This window comes from Oikopleura dioica, chromosome YSR (genome assembly GCF_907165135.1).
Source record: "Oikopleura dioica chromosome YSR, OKI2018_I68_1.0, whole genome shotgun sequence".
In the NCBI taxonomy this organism is placed as follows: domain Eukaryota; kingdom Metazoa; phylum Chordata; class Appendicularia; order Copelata; family Oikopleuridae; genus Oikopleura; species Oikopleura dioica.
The window spans coordinates 2,494,950-2,520,257 of record NC_137295.1 but is presented as its reverse complement, the minus strand read 5'-3'; the positions used below and the strand labels follow the sequence as shown (position 1 = coordinate 2,520,257).

The window sequence follows — 25,308 nt, the reverse complement described above, 5'->3', positions numbered from 1 at the left end:
GATAAGTGACAAAAATGCCGGAAAAGGCGCGGGGAGTACATTTAAACATATCGAAATTTAGATGGTCGGGGAGTCAGCATCCGACGAGACTAGAGATCGCCAACGACTTGTCGTCATGCTCTTCACGATTCAGAAAAACTACCAAGTACGCCGCAATCTTCGAACAGAGATGAAACGGACTCTAGATAAAGTTAAAGTGGTACAACCGGAACTGGAAACGGGGCCCATTTCGAAGAACGATTAGGTACACAGTTCACTCGATATAAGGAGTATTTATCACGTCTCTTTAGGAATCGAAAAAGTCGGAAAAGAAATCTGTGCTCGGGAACAAAATTTGAATATCCCCTTCCGATTTTACTGCAAGTAGGTTTCAGCCACGTCACCACGCAGCTGCACGTAAGAAAGGCAATAACGGAATTCATTTTTAGATAAAATGAAACCCTATAAGAAGCGGGAACGATCTGACGATATGGATTCAGCGTTCTGCTTCTCGACTCCAAAAAGGCTAAAGCCTACCGGTGAAAGCAGACTCAAATCCGGGGTTACGCTGCCCGATTCTCATCGAAAAGAAGCTTCTTTGTAAACAAAGGGGTGGACCACTTGGCGGCAATTCTCGGAAAAGCGGGGTCGAGAGAAAACGCTTCAGTTGCAGCGGCAATTATGGACGATTTGATAAGGGAAAATCGTCAAGAAACCGTTTTGTTTTTGAAATTGCGAGTTTATTCTTGTAATGCGGAATATGGTATAAAACGGTAAAAAAAGCATTCGAATGTGTGCAGCTAGCGAGGGAGTTAGGCAGAATGCAGCGGATCGAAGAAAACGAGACTCGCCAGTCGGGGTAGGTGAGTCAATAGCGGAATGATAACCGTGTGAGGTCAAGGGTATCGGGATGGACAGGTAAGCACGCGTTCCCTTCAGGCTGCCGGCCATCCATCTCTTGATTCGGAAACTCGGGGCGACAGCCATTGCGCGGTAAGCCCTCCGGAAACTGTTCAACTAACAGTTTGCCGACCCACACTTCGCCGAGACCGAGCGGCACGAGCTTGCACATCCCTGAAATAAAAAACTAGAATCTATACCGGCGAGAATTGTTCTAACGCCTCATTTGAAAACAATCGTACGGAAAGGCGGTGTAGCGGACACCGCGATGTACAACAGTGCGAAACGGCAACGGGATGGCACAAGCTACGCTCACATATCGAACAAGAAGCCTATAAAACCCATATTTCAGGAGAAGGCGGCGCGATTCGGCGTTCTTAGCGATCCAGTTGATGGCGAGACAAAGGTTCGCGGTGATCTCGTCCTAAATTACTCATCATCGAGCGGCAACTCATCCATGCTGGACAAAATGTGCTCAGCATACGACTCAGGTACTTACGTTGCCAAGAAATTGGTGAATCTCGACATTCAAATACAAATACATAGCGAAAAAGCGCAGGGCGTCAAGCTGGTACACGGTCCAGAATTTCATATCAGGCCGAAGGCGCATAGCAACTAAAAATCATTTCATCAACGCGTTCAGGAAATGGAAACGATACCGTAATTACAATCAGTTCCGGAGACAGTAACCAAGTTGACGAGCTGACCGGTATCGCCGAAAATGCGGACACAATTTTGGAGCCGGGTAAGAAAAGATTCGTTATCCGCGCCCTCTTCCTCCGGAACGAGGAGAGCAGGGATGTACTTTCTCGATAATCCAGAACGAGCAGGATTCATGTTCTAAAACGATCATTTTAGTTACTCAAATCGCACGAACCGAGCCAACAAGCAGGGCGTGCTTGTCGGAACCAAATGTAGAGAACGAGCCAGTTTGAATAGTCGTCTCGAAAAAATAAAAACCTAAATTTAGACTCGACGCTTGCAGAATTCCCGATAGATACCTGTTCTCTCCAAACACTCTAACGCCTCGTCGGAGGTCATCGTCAAATTTTTTCGGGAACGGTAGAGCAAATCTCTAGATACTAGATGCTAAATAGCGTGACAAACACGAATAGCTGAGAGCGTAGGTATGTATATCGTCGGTAATTCTCAACCGCACACTCGGATCATCGTCCATTTCGGCCTTGAGATCGTATACTGCTTCACAGAAGGCGTCAAACATATCTCGGAAATCGACGGAGTTGTGTGACGACATCCAGATGACCGAGATCTGTATCGGGACTCCCTCGATTCGGGATCCGGAAGCCTTCTAGGTTGTCGCGATCTGGAAAATAGGCGATGAATAAATAATCTCACTAACATTTTTACTAATTTCGTGAAACTGTTTTTTTTTAAAAGAAGCATGAACGGTAATAGTCCCAGTAGCAATTTCTTCTTCTGTCAGAAAGAGGGAATCGAACGCGCGACGGAGTAATCCGAGAGTCACGAATCGAGCTTTATAACCCGGGACCCGCTGAGAAAGCCTAATATGAGGAGACAGTAAATTGTACTCGAACAAGTCGTACTCGTAATCTCGGCCAACAGCGTTGTTCTGAAATTCCAACATGGCGGAGTTGACTCGGACATGCGGCATGTTGTCGGCTTCTCTAAAAAGGTTGATATTAAGACTCGTATTGATGGTGAAGGTCGACAAAAATCAAGGCTCGCTCGAAAAGAAGCTAAACGACGTAAAGCTGACCGAAAAAGCTGAGGAGGAACGGCCCGAGGGGAGAAGTGACGACAAAATGGATGAGTCATCCATGGTAGCGAACAATGGCTCGGCTGGCCCTAGCGGGGGTTTTCTACCAAGCTTTCTCGAAGTCGACGAGTCAGTCGAAAAGAATAAGCTGGCATCAAAGTCCCAAATCGCGATTCTAGAGCAGCAACGGTCCGACGCGAAGAATGACGCAATCATGGCCAAGCTGAATAGCGGGGTGCGCCCGGGTAGCTTCATGAAAGAATTCGAGCAGCTCAGTTTCGTCAACAAGGTCAAGAACAAACCGGATGTGAAGGAATTCATGGGCTACCTCGAGCGATGGATGGACCGCAAGAGGGAAGTCGATAGAGGAATTTGCAGCCTCCCGGAGAACGTAAGTCCTCGAGAATTCAATTATCTTACCTTTCAATTATAGCGAGTGCATTTGCCTGTTTCGCCTCCATTTGCAGCTCTTCTGAACTGGGCGCAGAAGAAGTTGTTCACGCTCTCGCTGAACGGACCACCGGAAATGCAGGGTTTCGTACTTCACGTTCGATTTCTCTACGCGGTTGGATTTACGAGCGAGACAGGAAGACGCGTAGTCTTCCAAGAACGGGAGTCGCTTGCCGCAGTGGAGAAGTTGATCAAAGAAGAAAGCTCGGAGGTAACCTGTTCACAAATCGCCGAGTTTGCTGTGAACGCTTAAGAGAACTTTCTCGCAGAGATGTCTTTAAATGGCAAGGTAAACGAACCATTCTCGACATGCTCTATTAACTCTTTTCAGGTGGACAACTTTCCGGAATCGGGAGATACGGCTGAAGTGGTCGAATGGGCGGAAGCGACGCGTGACGCGATCAACACAAACGCGGAGAAAATGCGCAACTACAGAGAGGCATTGCGAACGGCCGACCGCTGGAAGCTGGACAGTCTCTACAAATTCCTCACGCTCGAGTCCGATTTGAAACGCATCTCGCAGATCGCCACGTTCGACAATAACCAGCGTACGAACTTGGTGACCGGCGGCGACAATGGTCGTCTCCGCGCCTTCACGATGGATAACGGAGAGGTGCGACGAAGCAACAGGCTCCCAAGCTTCTTGAAGGATTGGTCCGTAATGACGGGAGGACGCTCCAATATCGAGTACCGGCAAAGTGGCTTCTCGACGAACGAGAACTTTCCTGGCTTCAAACGACAGGCGCCCAATCGACAAAGCGACGAGCCCCGCGCCAAAAAACGATGGGGCAACAAGGGTATCCAGCGCCGATAATGGCATTTCAGGTAAAGAAGGGGGACGTTAAGGGGAATACCCCATCTTGAAGCTCCGTAACGACGGCGAGCTCAAGATGAGATAATAGGGGAGTCGAAGACTCGCCCTTAGGAAAGGCCATTATCTCGCTGACCTCGACTCTGTTTGGCTACGCCAGACCCGAACCGAGGTCCCGCGAGGTAAGAGCTCGGATGAGCTGGAAAAGGCTTTTCTTGAGAGATACACTGACGTCCCAAACCGACAATAACTGAGCCTTTAGGTTCAGTTCCTCACCGAAGCCAATCCAGCCGCTACGAAGACCGTTGGAACGATCCTGTACACCTTTGGGAGACTGTGCCTAAATAAACGGGGAAACCCGGACAAACTTACCGAGTTTTGATTGTACAGCAGGGTAGATTAACGTGGCAATTTATTAATTGTATTTATAAAATGTGAAAAACACTGTTTTCCAGAATGTTTTATTCGAAAAAAAGGGTAGAGATATCATTTTTTAAAAACGAGATCCATTTAAAATGGGCCATTTTATTCGAATTATATAAAAAAATTTTTAAAAATGATTCTCGTAGAGGTCCAAATCACCTAATTCCTGAAATTGGCCATTTTTCGGCACTTTGAGGGCATTTTCAACCCTTTTGGGGAGGAGCTACGATAAGGTCGGAATTGATAAAAATGTTTCCTGTAATTAACTTTTTAAGGGATCCTCCCGCGGAATCGCCAACTTTGACTTAAAATCAATTTTGTTTTGCATTGTGAATTTATCTAATTTCAATTGCATATAAAAGTTTATGCCTTCATTGCAATTTGCAAGTAGCTTTAGCTCTTTTCAAAATGCCAAACGTGCCACCATAGGCTCTTGAAAAATTCGAATTTTCAGAAAACGCCTTTTTGGGGTGTTTTCAAGCGGAAATAAAATTTCAGTAGGCTTTTGTTCTGCCCTTAAAACTTGCACACTAAGAAGAATAGACGCTTATCTGAATTTGCAAGTAGCTTTAGCATGATTGATCAGGTGAAAAAAAATTTTCTTAAGGGACCACGCGCACCTAGCTCGCGCCACTTTTCAAAAAATCCTTTCACTTCCTTATTTTTTGCGAAACTAAATGAAATTTTCAGGGCATATATAGTTTTTTTCTCCTCTTTCATCTCCAGTTTGAATTATTTTTGAATTCTGCAGAGAGAAAACGAGATGCTCAACTTTAAAAGGCATCAGCTCCTAAAATACTTGTCACTTGAAGTTTCAAATAACTTCATCGAATGTGAAAATTCATTCACTTTTGGATTTTAATCACTGTCAACAGAAGTGATTAAAATGCAAAAGTGATTAAAGTGCAGAAGTGATTAAAATGTCAAAGTGATTAAAATGTCGGTCCTCCTTAAGAATAAAAGGTGAAACCCGGCAATATCGCAGGTTTGTTCGACCCGAATTTTTAAGCGAGAAGCCTAACTACCGCGATTGGCAGTCCTGACTGACTGATTTTTGAAAGATGCACATTGACGTTACAATTCTCCATGCAAAAAACATAGGAGATTTGTAACGTAGATTGCGTAGGCGTCACTGGTTTGACGGAACTCTAAAAGAAGAGACACTAGAGTCAAATTTTAATTGGTTGATTAGCTATTTCCCTCGAAAATCAGAATCAGTCAGTCAGAAATGCCAATCGCGGTATAATAATCCCTTTTCTGTGAGGTCGGTATAAAAATCGTCGATTTTCGCTTCCAGGCTCTCAAGCTTGATATTTTCAGGATTTACCCCTCAAACGACATCAAGATCAATATTATAAGAAAATCGACCATGTATTTTTCTCAGCGGGTATCAAAGAAAACTTGACAAATTTAAGATGCCATGCCTTTACAAATCTGTTGAAGTATACATTCCTGCAGAAAAACCGAATATCTAAAAGAAAATTCAGAAGGCAATATCAAGAGAATAGGTCGCCACTAAATATGTCACGAATGTCACGATTCTTGAGTTTGTCACGAAAGCCGAAACATGTTGTTCTGTTTGAATTTGATTCTAGAAACTTTTCGAAGGGAGCGATATTTGGGATCTAACGATGGTTTCAATGCATTGCCCCGAAAAAAAAGATTGATCTACAGTGAAATCCTAACTTAAGGCCCCTTTTTTGATGACAAGAAATTTTAAAAATGATAAAAGGGGATTGGTTTTCAGAGTAAGTTGGATAACATTAAATTTTTCGATTTTTTATTACAGTTCAATTATTGAGGTTCGGATATTTTGTCCCCTAAATCTACGAAAAACGGCCCGATATTTGATACACTGCTGTCCAACTTGGTTCTTAGAACTATTCCTCCGAAACTGGGTACACATTTTCACGTTTTTTAGAACAAAACCAAAATATGGAAGTATTAAGCGAGGTAGAAACTCGATTTTTATGTTAGTTACACTTGAAAGTTGAGAATTAGCGCGTCCTCGTCACTATTAATGACTCACTATTAATGACTCACTAATGTTTCGATATAAATTCGATATAAAAACACAAATAGAAAACATTCGTTCTTCTTCGGGTAAATTTCTGAATTCATACTGACGATGTGCTCCGCCTTAATCAACTCCGCCTTTCATTTTTGATTCCAATGATTCAGTCCCTTACTCCAAAAATAGAAAAATTTTAGCTTCATCCAACTTAGTTGTAGAATCACCCAACTTAACCCATTAACTAGGCACTGAATATTAGGGGTTAACGGCCGCGAGGCCGTGAGAGGGCCTCGGACATTTTGGCGTTTTCTGAGTAATTGAGCTTAAGAAATTCATTTCTAAGACGACCAGATGATTCACAAGCGTCTAATCTTTCCTCTAGATTTTGTTTTAGTCTTTTTCTTACTCGATTAGTGGGTTAAAATTGAGCTCAAAGTTACGTCATTTTCGGCGCTGAGATTCAATTACCGTGGTTTTCCATCTTAAGAGCGCCCAAGTTAAGAGCGTTTTTGCCAATATTTTCCGTATTTTGTCATCAGCAAAAATTCCAACTTTAGAGCGTTTTTGGGTATTTTTAATTAATTATCAGAATAACGTTTATTTTAACCTTAAAAATCATTAAAAATGATGTTTTCTACGCTTATTTTTAGGTGAAATCATTCATTCTGATTGAAAGATCGTAAATATTTTATCATAAATAGGTAAAAATGACCTCGGATACATTGTTAGAGTTCTGAAAAGAGCTCATTTTATGCATAATAAGCATCATTTTTACCCACTGTCATCCTAGTTTGATCGTAAATTTTCCAACTTAAGAGCGTTTTGGTCAACCCTTGTCATCCGAAAAACGCTCTAAAGATGGAAAACGACTGTAAAGGGAAAAGGCGAGCGCATTGTATTACGCTTTCCCTTTTTTTCGCCGATTGAAATTTTTCTTTCGCCTCTCATTTTTTTTATTTTAGGCCAATTCTTTCCGGAATCAAACACACGGATAGAGAATCGATCGAATTTCTCAAAAATATAAAAAATTTTCGTAAAAAATAGAGCCAAGACCATCTTATTGCGCTTCAAAGGCCAAAAGGCCCTGAGAGGGCCTCGCGCCTGTTAACGGGTTAAGGCCACCTTTTAAATTCGCTGTCATCCAAAAAGTGGCCTTAAGGTGTGGTTTCACTTTAAAAATTAACCTTTATTAATATAATCGGGCTTCGGATCATTTTCAAAAAATCTCTTGTTCAACATTTACTTTTTCAAAAATTCTCTAGACCAAATTCATTTCCCTTGAAATCTTTCATTTGAACTTCAGTGCGCTACTCTCTCTCAAAGTCTAGCCCTCAAACGTTAATTTTTACTTCTTTTCGTATTCTTTACACTTTATTCTAGTACTGAAGATGGATCTCAGCATCCGTTAGCTTTACTGAAATAAACAAAACCATACCAAATTCATCGATGTCAAACAACAAGAGATTATCTTAATGGAAACCAGACATCACCGTATCTACGAAATATACGAATGTACCCGTAAAATCGTACGAACAAGAAGTAACAATTAATTCCTCGAGAGATGTTTAACTGCTGGACTCAACCCTAAATTCACCGCTTTTTCTTGCCAATTCCTATCGAAGGTAAACTGGTCGCCGCATGTTATCCACCAAAAACGAACGAAGATCACTAAAAATGCTATTTTTAAAAACCAAGCTAAAATTTCTCATCTCAATTCTCAACTTCATCATATTAAGTTAAAACATTTTCATAATTCCTCCGATCCATTTACCGACTCATCCATCGAATACCATTTTAAACTTGCTAATGAGCATGAATCATCTCATACTAAAATTCTTAATCGAAAATTCGAACAATTATTATCACCATCATCTAATCAAGCATCCATTCATATTTTCAATGACACAAATATTGAAATACCCAATTCGGTTATCCAGATTCTTAAATTTTCAAGTAAACGTTCAATCGGTGGCTCACCCACAACAGTTAGAATTACGGAGAGTTTTGAGTATCTTTTTAACAATGTCACATTGTCAATGTGTTGTAGTGTTTCTCATTAGTCATCCGCCACTTGAGTTCACCGCGCCGCGCCGCGCGCAGTTTACGACCCGCGAAGCTCTATTCACGACTCGCGACGCGCCTTTTACCACGCGCAAACGCTCCGCCGCAAACCGCGAAAGCACAGTTCACCACGAACAAGGATCAACTCACGACTCACGAAAAAGTCACTCACCACGATCTAACAGCTCACCACGGTTTATGAAAACCATATATAAACGATCTTATTTCTCACTGACACAGTTCACACACATCACACACAACACTACTTTTTACTCAGAGACACCGCAATAAAACTTGCTCTTTTTAACACAACGTTCGTCGCTCACTATTTGTATTCCCGCTCGCGAATACGATAAACGCAATTAGTTATCCAACTTATGTACTGTGAGAAACACGTACATATTTTGGTGACTGAAGAAAACGCTTCGCCCATGTAGAGATTAACGATCGAAGAGAGCTGCTGTAAAGAAACATGACTCGATATTTCAAACTTGCCGCTGATCTGAACCGACAAGAACTGCTCACGATCTTTGAAAATTTGAATCAATCGTTTCCGCCAGAGCATCCAATTACAGATAAGCAATCAATTGTTCTGAACATCCATAAATCGGATGAGGGGGTTTACGCCAAAAATCGCAAGATCGTGTTCCACGATAATGGTGAAATAATCAATTACTTACCGAATGATGACGCTATTGGTATGGATCAAAAATTCGCTTATAAGAATCACCGTCTCGATGTTACCAAGATCCTCGCCTCTGCTAGAGCAACGACACTTGCAGAGCTCATGGCCTTAATGAAATTGGAAGATCAAAAATAACGTGAAAACTTAGAAGAATCCCTCTTGGGCTCATATTCTCCGAACTGGTGCGAAATTAATGATTACGTTCGACAAAAACAACGATCACATCTGAAGAAGAACGGAAACACCAAGGACCGACCCCGGAACCAGAAGATCAAAGTCAAAAAAGTTCATACTGAGGATCATTCGAAGCCAAATAAAAGAAATCGAAAACAAACCAGAATCGACACATCTAAGATCGATGGATTCTGTATCAGCTTCGTGAAACGGAGATCATGCAAATACGGCTCGAAATGCAAATTTATCCACTCAGACTATGTTCCAAGTCACATAAAGCAATTGATCAAAAACGAAGATTGAACAATTCCCTCAATTTCATCTCGAACTCGTATTCGACTCAAACCGCTCAATATTCTTCGACCATCGATCATCGAAGACCGACAATTTTCCAAATTCGACACATCGCAACAACTGTTAACTACTCGAGATGAAATGTAAAATGCGAAAAATATCTACCGTCAAATTTATCAAAAAGCTCAAAGCTCAACTCGCAATGAATCGCTCATGGAAGCCTTGATGGACTGCCAAGCAATCAATGTGTATTTGGACGACAATTTCATGTTCCGTTTCCGCTCAAAGAAGCTGCCGTCGACACCTCGGAACCGTTCATCAAAAGAGCTAATCGATACATGATGACACTTCATCCTGCTCTGCTCAACTTCCAAAACCAACAATATCAGAAGCTCCTAAAAAGAGACAAGAAAAATTGCCCTACGCTCGAGATCTACACATCTGTTATCTGCTGGAAACCAGATCTGTTCTCTGGAAAGTTACCTTGTCAAATGCCCGCTTACACCTGTGGCATACCAGCCTGACCCGACCGCTCTAACTAAAACGGCTGAAAATAAACAAAATTTGTTCTCAATGAAAATGAGGATCAAAAAGCGGAAGAAGATCAGCTCAATCAAGATCTTGCTCCAGCTCCTGCTCATAATGATACGAAAAGAAGATCAAAGTATCAGAAGCCCTCATAAAGATCAACATGAGCCTGTTGATAGAGATGATGCACTTCAAGTTCAAGCTCCGAAATAGAAACATCGCCTACGCTCACGACGATGTAAATCAAACCATTAAGCTCTTGCTCCTGCTCCTATTCACACTTGGTTACGAAGTTCGCTCGACATCTGTTTTTCGAAGTCCTGTTCTTAAGGTATACCTGAAGCTCGTTTATTGGATCAAAAACTTCGGCAATGTTTATGCACACTGGAATGGCTCACTTCAGAGCTCGAAGTAATCCCCGCTGATGATCAAAGGGAATCCAGTTCCGCTCATTTGCTGTGAAGAAGTTTCATACAGGCCTCTTTGGACTTGTGTTCTCATGACCCAGCTAATGTGTTTATCAATTGCGCACACGATGGACACCGCTTATCTGAACCTTGGCCCACTCCTCTAAAGATGTGAAGCAATGCGTGCAGTTGCTTTGTCACATTCAGATAATTCATAATCAAGTTACTCAAGGATGATTCTGCTCGCTCGAAGATTCATCTGCTCAAACGATCGAGATCAAGTTGTTCAAAGACGTTTCTGCTCGCTCATGGGACCGTCTGCTCAATTCATAATCAAAGACGATTATGACGTTCATGGGATCGTCTTCTCTAACAATCAAGCAACAATCAAGCTCACAAACGATTTTTACGCTCATGAAGTCGTCCTCTTAATCAAATAAGCTGATTCTTATCAAGTTGCTCATAGACGATTTTGATGCTTATTGAATTGTCCTCTCAATCAGCGAAGTTTATTCTTTTGAAGCTGCTCACCGACGATTTTGAAGCTCATTATGTTCAAGTTACTGGCGCCCTCTACTTGCACCGCTACTTTTAACCTTGCGCCGTTATTCCGCAGATGTTGGCAATGTGTGCAGTTGCCAAATCACCGTATTCGAAAAATGCTCTCTACGCATTCTCCCAGCTCAAATGGAACGATGCGAATGTCCTTATTCTAAAAGGGGGGAAAGAAGAAGAGGAAAGAGAAAACTGCTCGTTTGCTCACAAATGCTCAATTGCTCACTTGGTTTTCGAAAACTTCACGCTGCTCCGCAATCGAGAATCCAAATCAATGAAAATTGCTGTTCAAACAGGAAAAACAGCTCGACGCGCTGCAACGCTCGTAAATTTCCCGCGCCAGGACAAAAGGGGACCCGTCGTCACATCCCTATCTCCCCATCGTCGAAATGTAAGTGCCCCGACTGAAACAAGCCAAAGCCGAAAACGATCTAACTAAGAAGATACGAAGCTTTCAGATCAACCACGGGAGTCACAGTTCTTATAATCATCCCGTGTTTCAAATTGCAAGAAGAGAAAGTCCGGAAATTATTGAGATGAAAAGTGCTTAGATCCTTGAAGAAGACGTACACGCTGAAGAATGCCGACAAATCTTGAAACAGATATTTTCCACCTTCAGAGATGCTGCATAAAACGAAGATACCAACAATTCGCGCTGAATTTTGTCATGGGAATAAAAATACCGATTGTGGAAGAAATCAATTGTGAGAAAACTCTAGTAATCAGAGAGCTTCTCGAAGAAATTGAAGTATCTATCAAGAAAAAGACAAATTGGTTCCAAATCTTGACTCAAAAATCGCTCAATCTCAGCACGATCGACAGTAATCTGAAGTGTCTCCTCATCTTTTCCTGCAAAAGCCTCCTACTCACCGCTCAAGAAGGAAATCCTGAAACAAGAAATTGTATTGTCTCCGAATATGCAAGGAAATGGGCGAAACAAAGGTCTGCTTGGAAAAGACTTGAAAATATCGAAATAACCGATCTACGAATTCTGAAATCTTAGGTCACCTTCATAATACACGAAAACCTGAAACACCTTGGGTTAAGAGACTCACCAACAAACACCTCCGCTCGTTCAGAAATACAGTTCATCGAAAGAAAACTCAACAATCAACTACGTTCCGGTTGATCTTGCTCGATAGCCGCCCGTTGATGCTGACAACCTAATGGAAAACGATTCTTTCCAAACAATCACTGCTTATGGACAAAATTCACTCGATGAAATTATTGGCTATCAAACACAGGACATTCCTCTACCAGAAAGACAAACGATCTAAAAATAAATGGAGGAGGAATTATGTAGTGTTTCTCATTAGTCATCCGCCACTTGAGTTCACCGCGCCGCGCCGCGCGCAGTTTACGACCCGCGAAGCTCTATTCACGACTCGCGACGCGCCTTTTACCACGCGCAAACGCTCCGCCGCAAACCGCGAAAGCACAGTTCACCACGAACAAGGATCAACTCACGACTCACGAAAAAGTCACTCACCACGATCTAACAGCTCACCACGGTTTATGAAAACCATATATAAACGATCTTATTTCTCACTGACACAGTTCACACACATCACACACAACACTACTTTTTACTCAGAGACACCACAATAAAACTTGCTCTTTTTAACACAACGTTCGTCGCTCACTATTTGTATTCCCGCTCGCGAATACGATAAACGCAATTAGTTATCCAACTTATGTACTGTGAGAAACACGTACAGTGTTAAAGTATTGCAAAGATTTAAAATTGGACGCGCTAGAAATAGATGAAATTAAAACAAAGCTTAAAACTCAATTTCATTTTTTACGAAAAAGTTATTCTTCATCTAATGACGCTTAAGTCCTAAAGGATTTTCTTGCGAAACACCCCGATTACTAATTCATAAATGTAGATAAATTTGAAAATTTGCGATTTTGCTCATTAGAGTATTACAATAATAAATTTTTGGACATTCTCACAACAAATAATTATAAACAAATTACACATGATCACACAGAACTTAATTATTTTCGAATAAATAATATTATTAAAATGCTGAAACCATACATAAGTGATAAATTAGAAAAACAAATAAAACCAAATTTCAATAGCAGAATCGGCTTTCGCATAAGCAAAAAATTGAAAGAAAATAAACCCCTTCGATTAATTGTTAGCGGAAGAAATGCTATTTCATCAAATATAGAACAATTCTATCTTTTACCAATTCTTAAAAAGTTAGAAGGCTTCTGTAAATTTCAAATTCGAGACATTAAACAACTTAAAACTAATTTGACTAATATAAGAAATAAATTGAACCCAAAAATTCACTGTATTTACAGCCTAGATATCGTCAAAATGTACGACAATATCAATGTTTTCGAAGCAATTAATTTTATTTGTGATAAAATTTATGCATTTCCTAATAAGTTTTTTCATAAAAAAGATGATAATTATGATAACCCTAATTCTAACCCTGATTCAAACATACCACCAAGATCATTTTTTCAATCTATTTTGAAAGCAACCCTTACAGATTTTACAAGTTTTAAGACCCTTGTGGGAGACTTTCAACAAATACAAGGTATAAGCATGGGAGGGCAAATAAGTGGACTCATAGCGAATATTTATGCAGCGAAAGTTGAAAACCCTATTATTACTAAATTATTGAGAAATAATGATATTATTCTATAACAGACTCGTCGACGATTCAATAATTATTGGCACAAAGTCAAGTAAACTGAAACTTTTCGCGTCTTTAACCCTATGCGTGACGCGGGTGCATTCAGTGCACCCGCTCAAGGTTTTCTGTCCATTTCTCTTTCAATTTTCATCATCCATCAAATCCTCAGCTTCAAAAACCCTCGCTCCTATCCTCTCAGCACTTTTCTTCAGCAAATCTCTTACAGAATCTTCTGCAGCTGCTTGAATCTAATTCATGTACTTCAACACTCTCGGGAAAGAGTATTCTTCGATGAGTTCCTTTACAAGTTGACTGCCACGGACATTGGCGGCAATTTGAGCGTGAAGGTCGGCCAGGTTGTCGGATAGATTTTGTGTTCCGGTGCAGCCTGGGTGTTTTGCGGGCTCGTTGAGGTGGGCGATCAGGGCAGACTCTTGGAAGTCGCCAGCTGAGACGATTTTGAAGGACCTTAAAAGTAAGATCAGCAAATGCAACAATTGTTGCTCATAGCCATAAATCCAAAAATTTCATAACGATAATTTTTTTTCGAGATTTATGGTTCTTAGTTTGAACCATAAATTTTCTTAGGAAAAAAATCTTGACCAAGTTACTTTCCGAGTACCTAAAAATCGCGCCTTCTTCATTAATACTCGTCGACATTGGCGGCATAGAACCTGGAGTAAGCCCACCAATATCAGCATGGTGACCTCTGTTGGCAATGAAAAAGCTTGGCTTGTTATCTGAATCGATAAAAACTGGAGTAATGACCGTTAAATCTGGCAAATGACTTCCTCCTGCTTCGGAGTGGTTTGAAAGAATGACGTCTCCGGGGACGAGAGATTTTTGAACAGAAAGTTGAAATTGAACTGCTTGTTGCATCGCTCCCAAATGAACAGGAATGTGAGGAGCATTGGACACCAAGCCCCCGTCTAGGCCAAAAAGAGCGCAAGTAAATCAGCCGACAAAAATTTGAAATATAAAATTGAACATTCAACAAATAAATCTATTAATTTTCTGGACACTACAATTATATTTTCAAGTAAAACTAACCAATTAGAAATGGAACATTTCGAGAAAAAGTCTAAAAGTTCCGTTACAATGAATTACAAAACTTCCATAGCCCCTACAGCTCATAAACATAACACAATTTAAGGATTATGCAATAGAATTAGAAACGCATGCACAAATCAACATGATGAAAACAAAGGTCTTTCTAAACTGAAATCAAAATTAATCAAAAATAATTTCCCAAAACAATTTAAAAAAAATGAAATTGATAAATTTAAAAACAACTCCAATAAAACAAAAGATAATGATTTTGATTCCTCCTTATTTTTATCGCTAGATTTTACTTCTGAGAGATGTAATACAATACACAAAAACATACTTAAAATCTTCCAAACTCATCTCCCGCGATTCAAATTAACAATTAGTTGGCGATGCATCAGATTGAGTTCAATATTAACTCCCCTTACTAAACCTAAAAATGACCAGGAAAACCGAAAGGCGTGCATATACTCTTTCGTATGCGATTGCTCTCAAAACTATATCGGCCACACCAAGCGGCAATTGAACACTCGTATTTCAGAACATGGACAAAAAAGTCGAAAATCGGAATTCGGAGTCCATATTTTTAATTGCAATAATTACAAAAATAATCTTCTTTCTAATTTTGGTTCAATACCAACTCCTTCTCAACGTTTCCAGTACCTACGATCTCATTTCACTGTTCTTAAAGGCAATGTCTTCGATTATTTCAAACGAACTTTTATTGAATCATATCCATTTCTGCCAACCATCCTTAACCCGTTAACTGGGCAGTCAATATTAGGCGTTAACGGCCGCGAGGCCCTGAGACGGCCTCGCACATTTTGGCGTTTTCCGAGAAACACGGCTGAGGAAATTCATTTCTAAGAAGACGAGATGATTCACAAGCGTCTGCTCTTTCTTCTAAATGTTGTTTTTAAGTTTTTCTGATTCGTTCAGTGGTTGAAAACGGAGGTCAAAGTTACGTCACTTTTGGCGTTGAAACTCAGAAAAGGGAAAAGGGAGCGAATTGTATTACGCTTTCCCTTTTTTTCGAGGATTGAAGTTTTTCTTTCGCCTCCCATTGTCCGAATTTCAGGCCGATTCTTTTCCGGAATCAAACACACAGATAGAGAATCGATTGAAATTTTCAAAAATATAAAAATTTTTCATAAAAAAATTGAGTCTACGCCTTTTTATCGCGCTCAAAGGCGAAAAGGCCGTGAGAGGGCCTCGCGCCTGTTAACGGGTTAAACAGACAACGTCAACACCAATCAATAACAATAATATAGTCGGGCACTTTTTGAAAATGATCCGAAGCCCGAATATATTAATCATTTTCAAAAAATCTCTAGTTCAACATTTACTTTTTCAAAAATTCTCTAGACCAAATTCATTTCCCTTGAAATCTTTCATTTGAACTTCTGTTCGCTACTCTTTCTCAAAGTCTAGCCCTCAAAGGTAAATTTGTACTTCTTTTCGTATTCTTTACACTTTATTCTATTACTAAAGATGGATCTCAGCATCCGAAAGCTTTACTGAAATAAACAAAACCATACCAAATAATTAATCAATTTAATTATTAAAATTTATTCGTAATACTAACAATGCAAGTAGAATTTAAAGCTTGTCAAAAGCAGAAATTCTGAAATATACAGTATACGTAGGGGGTGCACAGTGGGAAAATCGGCAAATTTGAAAGTAGATGTATCTATATTGTAACCATACAAAAAGATTGGTTTTCATCTAAGGATCATTTAATTTCATTACAAGAAAACCCAAAAAGCACATTTTCACCCCAAAAATCACGTGACAAGGGCAGACAAAACATACTTTTGCCTGTAGAAAAAAAGTGCCAAAAGGTTACCTCGTAATTTTCTAGCAAATAAAAGAGCATATCAAGCGCTTTTAAGTGACTGTATACGGTACCTAGGGGGTGAATGCTGAAATAATGATCAAAATTTAAAGTTTTGTTAAAATTTCACAATCGGTTCAGCCTGATTGGATAAAAAAGAAGATGAGCAGGCTTCGACCTCGCGCCGTCTGCTACTAGTCCCAGAGCGATACCACTACGCTAAGAGATTATCATACCGTGATGATTCATACCGTATTAAGGCGAGTCTAAGATTTTGGAACCTAAGTGGAATCGATTTGTTGAGTCCCAAAGTCAATGATTTTGAAATAGAGCAATTGAGAACGACATGATATGTCAGAGTCATGATCTGCTACAAATTAAAATTGTAAAAACTTACGACAAGAAAATGCAATCTAACTGAAAAACCCGACATAAAAGCGGCTAGTCAAAGTTCAAGTGAGAGATCGAAAGTACAGAAAAATCTGAACGTAAAAGTAAAGGTCAACGATAAGAATTTTTTCTTTTTCCGATGAGGGGGAGGAGATGTAAGGGAGAATATCCCTTACAATAGTGTCTGAGTGGAGAGAGCAGTATCCTGTTCTCAGTAACAGAGACTTTCCCGGTGTTTGGTCGCCGGAGGGCGCTAATTGAGTGAAAATGCTAGGCAAGAATTGCTCTTGCCCGTAGCAAATGCCTGTGATCATTTCTGGTTACTTCCGGTAACTTCCGGTTCACTTCCGGTGACGTCAGGTGACATCATTGCTATAAGTGTACATCCATTCATATACCTTACAAGAGCATAACTGAGCTAATGCTCACTTGAAACAGCGCCACATGGTGCATGCTCTCGCGCCCCATCTAGCGTCAGCTCTCGCGCCCCACCTAGTGGACACTCAGGAATAGCTCTCTAGTGACCTCTAGTGGTTGCTCAGTTGCGCCACCTATGGTGAGCACAAAGCTTGAGATCTCATCCTGATTCATCAGTGACTAAGGATCGACTTCATTGGATGAAGGTCCTGGAACATTCTGGACACCCTTACTCACTATGACTCACGATTACGAAGGATGACATCATTTGGAGAATCTACTCGAATATTCCATCACTGTTCTTAGAAGCTTGAAGATTCATCTATCCCGATCAAGGAGCTTCTCGACTGTTCTTATTTTCCCTTTTCTGTACTATATAAAGCGTGCACCTTGCTGTTAGTTCATTGATTATAAATTATAATTTATAATTCAGTAGAATAAAACCGACATAAACAACTTGACTCTCTTTTATCCAGCAGACACCAGCAGAACCCGAAGAAACCGACAGCAAGTGCAGCACCAACCACTAGGACTCATAGAGTACTAGTGGACTAGAGAGACCCCCCAGAGATTCTTCTGCTTTATAACTGAATATGTTACGAATGTAACGAAAGTAACAATAATTCAAAAACACGTCTTTTTCTCGTTGCAAATGTAACAATTGTGAGTAAAATTCTAGAGATTTTTTTTGTTATTCTAATCTCATCATCATTTTTACTCATTAAAAGCGGGTATGAAAAACAAAGATTTTTGAAAAGTGTCCCAAGAAAACCCCTTAAAATAGCAAAAATGTCCAAAAATTGGATGTCCAAAAATTCCATAAAAAACTGTACCATTTCTATGCTTTGCTGTACTATTTTTGCCCTTCTTGACATCTTTAATTTTTGTAAAAAATGACGCTCCAAAAAATCGCTTTTTAGAAAAAAATTCTAGAATCAGCTGATTAAAAACAACATGTCTCTGTTTTCGTTACATTGTCAGCAAAGTCGTTACATTCGTTACATACCGATGATTTTTGATGATTGCCCCGAAAACTAAAGCCCGAATAAGCGACAGTGTCGCTGCGACACCATGCGAGCATTCGTCATTTTCGACAGCTGGAGCTTCCATTTGTGCCACTAGTAATGGAAGTTCCAGCTCTTTTATTCGAAAAATGGTCAAAAGAGGGCGCAATGAAATTCTTAGCAGGAAGCGCATCTTTGGTCCTGATACCCTGCTGAGAAATGGGTCGAAGAAATTTTTTCGTGATAAAAAAAATCAAGATAAATTGGTAAGAACGACATTTTTTGCAATAAAAAAACTGCAGAAGGATAGTTCAAGAAATGAGATTCAGCGCTGAGCAGCAAACGTTCGATGATTTGACTATTTTTGCCTTGTTAAAATTAGTTTGAGAGAGTTCACAAAAAAAAAAGTGATCAAGCTTTCCAACAATTGATATGACTAGACAAGACTGGAACAAAAATTTAAAGTCGATCGAGGTTTTATTGAATTTGAATGTTTTTGGCAGGGCGGAAATCGCTTATAAAGGGAGTCAGAGTCAGTCAGGTGTTTCAGAGTTGGGAAATAAATCAGTTGTTTATGATTGCAATCGTCGATTCGTCACGTCGATAACTGTAATCGGGTCAGCGCACATTAAAATAGGGCAGAATAAAGGGTTCTGTACAAGTCAGATCAAAATAAGTAAGAAATATGTAAAAAATTACTAAAATTTTACAGAAGTCGAAATAACTTATGTCAGTGGCGAGTGAAGGATAAATATGTAAAATATTACTTAAATTTTACAAAAGTCGAAGTTACGTATGTCCGTGGCGAGTGAGTAACAAATATGTAAAATATTACTAAAATTTTACAAATATCTCTATGAGTGTCTAAGTGGCGCAGAAGTAAGATATTTGTAAAAAATTACTAAAATTTTACAAAAGTCGAGATAACTAATATCCGTGGCGAATGAGTAACAAATATGTAAAATATTACTAAAATTTTACAAAGTATTCACATGGTGGCTGGCTTGAAAAGATTTTATTTTGTCGGCTTGTCCAGTCGTGTCAACGGTGACTTGGCGGCGGGTTCTTTAGATGGAAGATTCGGAGCGGCTTGACTTATTCAAACGAAGTGAGCGGGGTCGATTATGAGGTTTCCACTTGACGTTGTTTTGAGGAACGGGTACTTTTCTCTTGCTTTCGCTGTGATTTCTTCTGTAAGTTCGGCTTTCGATTTGCCCTCGGTCTCTATATTGAGGCCCATATGCTTCGCAAGGACGCCCATCTCGACAATCGTGAAGGCACTCAGGTACGTTTTTTTTTCAAGCATCAAGGCGTTGTGTTTTATAAGATAAAACCCTTCGCTGTCCTTCTCCCAGTCTGGGTGATTTGACTTTATCCATTCATTAATCTTCTCCAATTTCTTCGCCTTTGAGTTTTTAAGTGATGCCCATGTTCCAATTTTGATTCCGCATTTGTAATCCCGGATAAATTTCTCCAATGCTCTTTCGTGGAGGTTCGCTAATCTTTGAACGACCGGTGAGACGAGTTTACGGGGCGGCTCAGAGGTTGAGACATTTTCGGTTAATTCTGCTACTTCTGTCGAGCCGCTATGAATAGATTCTTTTCCATCCATGTTCTCTGGTGATTCGGCGTCGTAGAATATTGTCTCATTGACTGGATCTGGCGTCGTCGGGGCTTGTTGATTGGTTTCAGAAGAGCCTTCTTGAGTCGATAAATCTTCATTTACTACTTCGATGGGATCTCGGTTTGAGGAATTTGGGCTGGCTGAGCTTGCTGTGCTGAGTTCTTGTTGACGTGGGCTCGGTTTCGTCTGGCTACGAGTTTGGATGCAGTATGACGTCCTTTTACGAGTGTCTCGTTTCGTTTTCGTTACTGTCGGGGGTTCGGTAGGTCGGTCTTGACTGTCTCGAGATCGCGGTCTTTCCACAAAAGGTTTAAGATGTGATATATGTCGGCTTAGTTCCCTGCCCGAGGTCTGATTTTCCAGGATGAAGCTGAGGCCTTGCTTCTTAACCTTTGTTATCTTCATTGGCCCCGTCCATTTAAAGATTTTCTCGAGCGGGTCTGTGTTTTTGCAAAGAACAAGATCACCTTCTTTGAAATTGTGAATCGTTTCATCCGATGACCGTCGTTTTTCATGGTTTTCTAATATCTTCTTCTGAATATTCTCGAAACAGACTTCTCTTCGCTCCGGTTCCGGTCGAAAATTGTCGTTAACGTTCTCTCCTCTGAATCCAGTTTCTATTTCAAACGGCGTTGCTTTTGTGACAGAATGTTTTGCAGAACTCATCTGGTGGATAACATAAGGAAGATGTAAGTCCCAGTTGTCCATTTGGCAGGCGAGTTTGAGCCTTGACTTGATTGTTCTATTTCGGTTTTCACACTCCCCGTTGGTCTGAGGGTGATAGGCAGGAGAAAGGGAGACTTTGAGACCTTTTTCTTCACTCCATTCTTTAACAGCTTTGAATTCGCCCCCGTTATCCATGAGAATTTCTGCTGGTAGAGTTGGGTTCCTTAGCCATTCTTGTTGAAGAGCTTCCAATACTTCTTCGGGGTTCTTTGTTCGGAGCGCCGTCGCATTAGTTCGTTTGCTGAATAGGTCAGTGCTGACGCAGATATACCGCTTGTAATTGTCTGTCAGTGGAAGTGGTCCAACCAGGTCAATCGAATATCGTTGAAAGGGTCTTGTTGGGGGCTTCACATAACCAAGTGGTGCATTAAGAGGATTATTCACAGGTTTGATTAATTGGCAGCCCAGACATGATCTTATATGTTCCGTTACTGCCTTCTTCATCTCCGGTCGAAAATACTTCGCTTCTATGCTGTCGAGAGTCTGGCCAATGCCTGGATGACCAGCATTTTCGTGATATTCGCGAAGGATATCTGAAATGAGGCTGGCTGGGGGAATCACTTTGTGTCCATTGTCGTTGACGCCGAGGAGGCCATCTTCTCTGATGACAATCTTGTCTCGGAATCGTCGGAACTTCGCAACTTCTTCGGTAGGGAGATTCGGCCAGCGGTCAATCTGATGGAAATGAAAGATATCCCTGAGGATAGGATCAGCTTGTTGGAGAAATAACAGTTCTCTTGGGTTGACCACATTAATGGAGATACTCTGGGCGGTTTCGTTATTCCTTGACAGGCAGTCGGATACTTTCATTTCATTTGACGGCTTCATCACAGTTTGGAAATCGAAGTCGCTTATTTCCGCGAGCCATTTCGCAATTTTGAGTTTTCTGCTCATTATTCTGTGTGCCCAATTAACAATAGAATTATCGGTAAACCAAATAAATGATCTACCAAGAAGGTAATGCGACCATTTCTCCATTGCTCTCTTCCCTGCAAGTAGCTCTTTCTCGCAGATATTGTAGTTTTTCTGGGCAGCGTCGAATTTTTGGGAGAGGTACGCTACAGGAAAGAATCGTTGTCGTTGTCGGATTCTTGGTAAAGCAAGACTGCTCCAATCCCGGACTCGCTGGCATCAGTTTCAATCGCAAAACGACCCGAGTTTGGGTTTGGTATTTTCAAGGAGTCAACGTAGTTCCCAATTTCGTTTTTGAGCAAGGTAAGTGCTTCGTCAGCTTCCTTTGTCCATTTGAATCCTTTGCTCATGGCTTTGTTGATTGGTGCTGCTTTCGATGCAAAATGCGGAATGAAAGCTCGATGGTAGTTGAGAAGTCCAAAGACACTTGACGCTTCTTTCTTGTTCGTAGGTCGTGTTAGCTCGCGCACCGCTAGCGTCTTTTCTGGGTTAGGCGACCGGAATCCATTTTCAATGATAGCCCCGCAAAATTTAATTCTCTTCTTGAGGAATTCCGTCTTTGCCGCGCGTATTTTCAAGTTGTTCTTTCTCAGAGTCATGAGAACCTTTTCAATAACGTCGAGATTTTCTTTCATCGTCCGAGAATGCAGACAAAGATCGTCAAGGTAGATGGCGAGTTGGCTGCTTGGTATGTGTTGGAAGATTTTATCCATCATCATTTGAAACACTGCTGGGGCGTTTTTCCCGCCCATCGGCATCGCCGACCATGTAAACTGCCCGAAATCGGTCGTTATTGCAACCTTCTGCTTGGTCTCTTCGTCGCATGGAATCTGGTGAAAACCAGTGACGAGATCCGCAGTTGAGAAGACAGTTGAGTCAGCCATTTGATCGATAAGTCCGTCAATGTCTGGCAGCGGGCACTGATTCGCAATCGTGACAGCGTTAAGCTTACGATAATCACAAACAAGGCGCCATTTCCCGTTTGGTTTTTTGACAAGAAGAACAGGAGCTGCCCACGGGCTTGAACAGGGCTCAAGGAGTCCGGACGAAAGATATGCGTCGATAATTCGTCTGAGCTCTCTTCTTAGGTAGTAGGGAGTTTTGTATCTTTGAGAAGCCACGGGAGCGGCGTCCCCCGTATCGATCTTGTACGACATGGCATCGGTGGTTCCGAGTTTCTCGTCCTCGACTGCGAAAACGTCCGTGTACTTCATGATGAGTTCTTCGAGTTTCCGTCGGATTTCTGGTGAGACGTCTCCTATGCTTAGTTCGCGTATGATATCGTTGAATTTTCCTTGGATTGCTGGGTCTGGTATTTTAATTTCCACTTCTTTGATCTGACAAATTGCAGCATTTTTGTTTATGAAGACTGGGACTGCCGATTTGTTTGCAATGTGTATTCTCGTCTTGCTTTTAAGGCTTCCGATTTGGACGCATTGATCGTAGATTTCAATATTTTTATTGATGGCGTTTTCTGGGACAGAACAAATATAGCTGGTTGGACAGGATTTGAGGTCAACGTCGATGAAGGTTGATGATTTTGGCATGATTGTTATTGGGGCTGAAGACACCGCTGTTGTTGAGAAGAACGTTGTTTTTGATATTGTTTTGATTCCTGTAGCGGGACTTTTGCAAATTTGAAGTTTTTCTTCAGTCTGGTCTTGTCGAAGAACGCTTTTGTGTAGATCAATGAGAATTCCATTTTCTGTGAGTTCTTGAGTTCCAAGAATCGGGCTGCAGTCCCCTACGACGTAAAAGATGCATTTTTCCATTGATATATTTCCGATTTTGAAACTGGTTGAGATGCACCCGTAGACTTGAATCTCGGTTCCATTGTAAGACTGGAGTTGTACCGGAGATGGGACGATTGATGATTGAAGATGAGACGGAATAAGAAAGCGGGGTAGACAGGATACCTGAGCGCCGGTATCTATCTGAAAACGAGTGTGCTGACCGTAAATTGTTGCTGGTGATAGAAATTTTGGGCCGACTCGGCTGACGATAGACGAGACAGCGGCATGGACCTTATGTGACGAGTCATAAGATCCATTTCTTAGTTTTTTGACGATCTTTGCGGGCCGATATCCTTGATATGGCCTCTTTCATTGCAGATATGACAGATGACGGTGCCACGGCAATTCTTCTTCGTATGACCTTTCACTCCGCATGCGAAACAGATCAGGGGCGCTCCATCCTGGCGTCGTTCAAATTGTCTCGGTTGTCTTGGCTGAAATGGGTCGTCGTATCTTCTAGAAGTGAATTGGGCAGCTGTATTGATTGCTCGTTGTTGTTCGTAGGAGTTTCTTGACTCTGGCGCAGGCTGTTTTTTCTGAAGACTTGCCTGAACTTTGTTGACTTCCGTGAGCTCTCGTCTGAATGAGCTCATTCTTTCCTCCATCATTGACGAAAGGGTAGAGTGAAGGGATTCCATCAGAAATTCACGTGTCGGCAGCGTCGAAAATTGATGAGTGAGAGCGGTTACTTGTTCCCGTAGCATTGTGTCGTCTGCGGAGACGGCTTTGATCTCGACTCGGCGTTTGTGTTTCTTCATTTGGTCGAGATATTTTGCTGTGTCATTGGTGCTGCATGTCGATTTTCCTTGGTCCAGAAGGTATCGTTGCAGTTCTGGCGTCAAATTCGCATTGAATGCTTCCTCCAAAAAATGTTTCTGAAGGGTCGCATTACCTTTGCTTGCGGTGGTTGCAAGTTTTTCAAGTCGAGTGTGAAACCGTGAGAATGTCTCTTCTTCATCAACACGACGGCTGGCTTTGTTCAATTTGTTTCGGGCTTCTTTTGCTTCCTCCTCTGTGTTTTCTTTGCCAATGATTTGTTGTAGGAGCTCGAAGAAGTCAGATGAGCCCTTGATGTCGTCGAATTCGTCCTCGTAGCGCTCCTGGAAATTTGACTCGAGGTGAGCTAGGCAGATATTTCGTCGAGTACGCTTGAATTCTGCTTCCAGGGCTATTTTTTCGCTTGTATTATCCTTAATGTCGTGAAGTTTAAGTGACGTGTCGAAAATCAGTTTCATTCGTTCCATTTTTGCTCGAAGGTCTGTCTCTAGGCTTTTTAATTGTCTCTTTGTCGTTTTCATCGTGATCTTCGTCTTAGGAAGTGTGTTGTCCTCGAAAGCTTCGAGAAGTTCGATTGGGTGTCTAACGCTGGTCGCCATGATATGACTAGACAAGACTGGAACAAAAATTTAAAGTCGATCGAGGTTTTATTGAATTTGAATGTTTTTGGCAGGGCGGAAATCGCTTATAAAGGGAGTCAGAGTCAGTCAGGTGTTTCAGAGTTGGGAAATAAATCAGTTGTTTATGATTGCAATCGTCGATTCGTCACGTCGATAACTGTAATCGGGTCAGCGCACATTAAAATAGGGCAGAATAAAGGGTTCTGTACAAGTCAGATCAAAATAAGTAAGAAATATGTAAAAAATTACTAAAATTTTACAGAAGTCGAAATAACTTATGTCAGTGGCGAGTGAAGGATAAATATGTAAAATATTACTTAAATTTTACAAAAGTCGAAGTTACGTATGTCCGTGGCGAGTGAGTAACAAATATGTAAAATATTACTAAAATTTTACAAATATCTCTATGAGTGTCTAAGTGGCGCAGAAGTAAGATATTTGTAAAAAATTACTAAAATTTTACAAAAGTCGAGATAACTAATATCCGT

General features: G+C 41.0%; 1 protein-coding gene and 1 long non-coding RNA gene across 2 annotated transcripts in view; both read right to left on the bottom strand.

The window, feature by feature from the left end:
• Positions 1-5,726: 5,726 nt before the first annotated feature.
• Positions 5,727-25,308, bottom strand: part of LOC145710786 (uncharacterized) — a 132,511-nt gene continuing 112,929 nt past the window's right edge. Inside the window, exon 3 of the long non-coding RNA XR_014135082.1 lies at positions 5,727-5,772. This is a non-coding gene — a long non-coding RNA (uncharacterized LOC145710786). The remainder of the gene's footprint in view (positions 5,773-25,308) is intronic.
• On the bottom strand, positions 13,847-14,590 carry LOC145710761 (5-oxoprolinase-like). The gene is made up of 2 exons (XM_081788485.1): positions 14,299-14,590; positions 13,847-14,144 (listed from the first exon to the last, which is right to left on the bottom strand). The coding sequence occupies exons 1-2, from the start codon at positions 14,553-14,555 to the stop codon at positions 13,925-13,927; spliced, it is 477 nt and encodes a 158-aa protein (XP_081644611.1). The 5' UTR covers positions 14,556-14,590; the 3' UTR covers positions 13,847-13,924.

Coding starts and splice junctions, on each gene's coding strand:
- LOC145710761 (XM_081788485.1), bottom strand. CDS start 14,555: ATGCAACAAGCAGTTCAATTTCAACTTTCTGTTCAAAAATCTCTCGTC. Junction 14,145..14,298: donor GAAGAAGGCGCGATTTTTAG/GTACTCGGAAAG, acceptor CTTACTTTTAAG/GTCCTTCAAAATCGTCTCAG.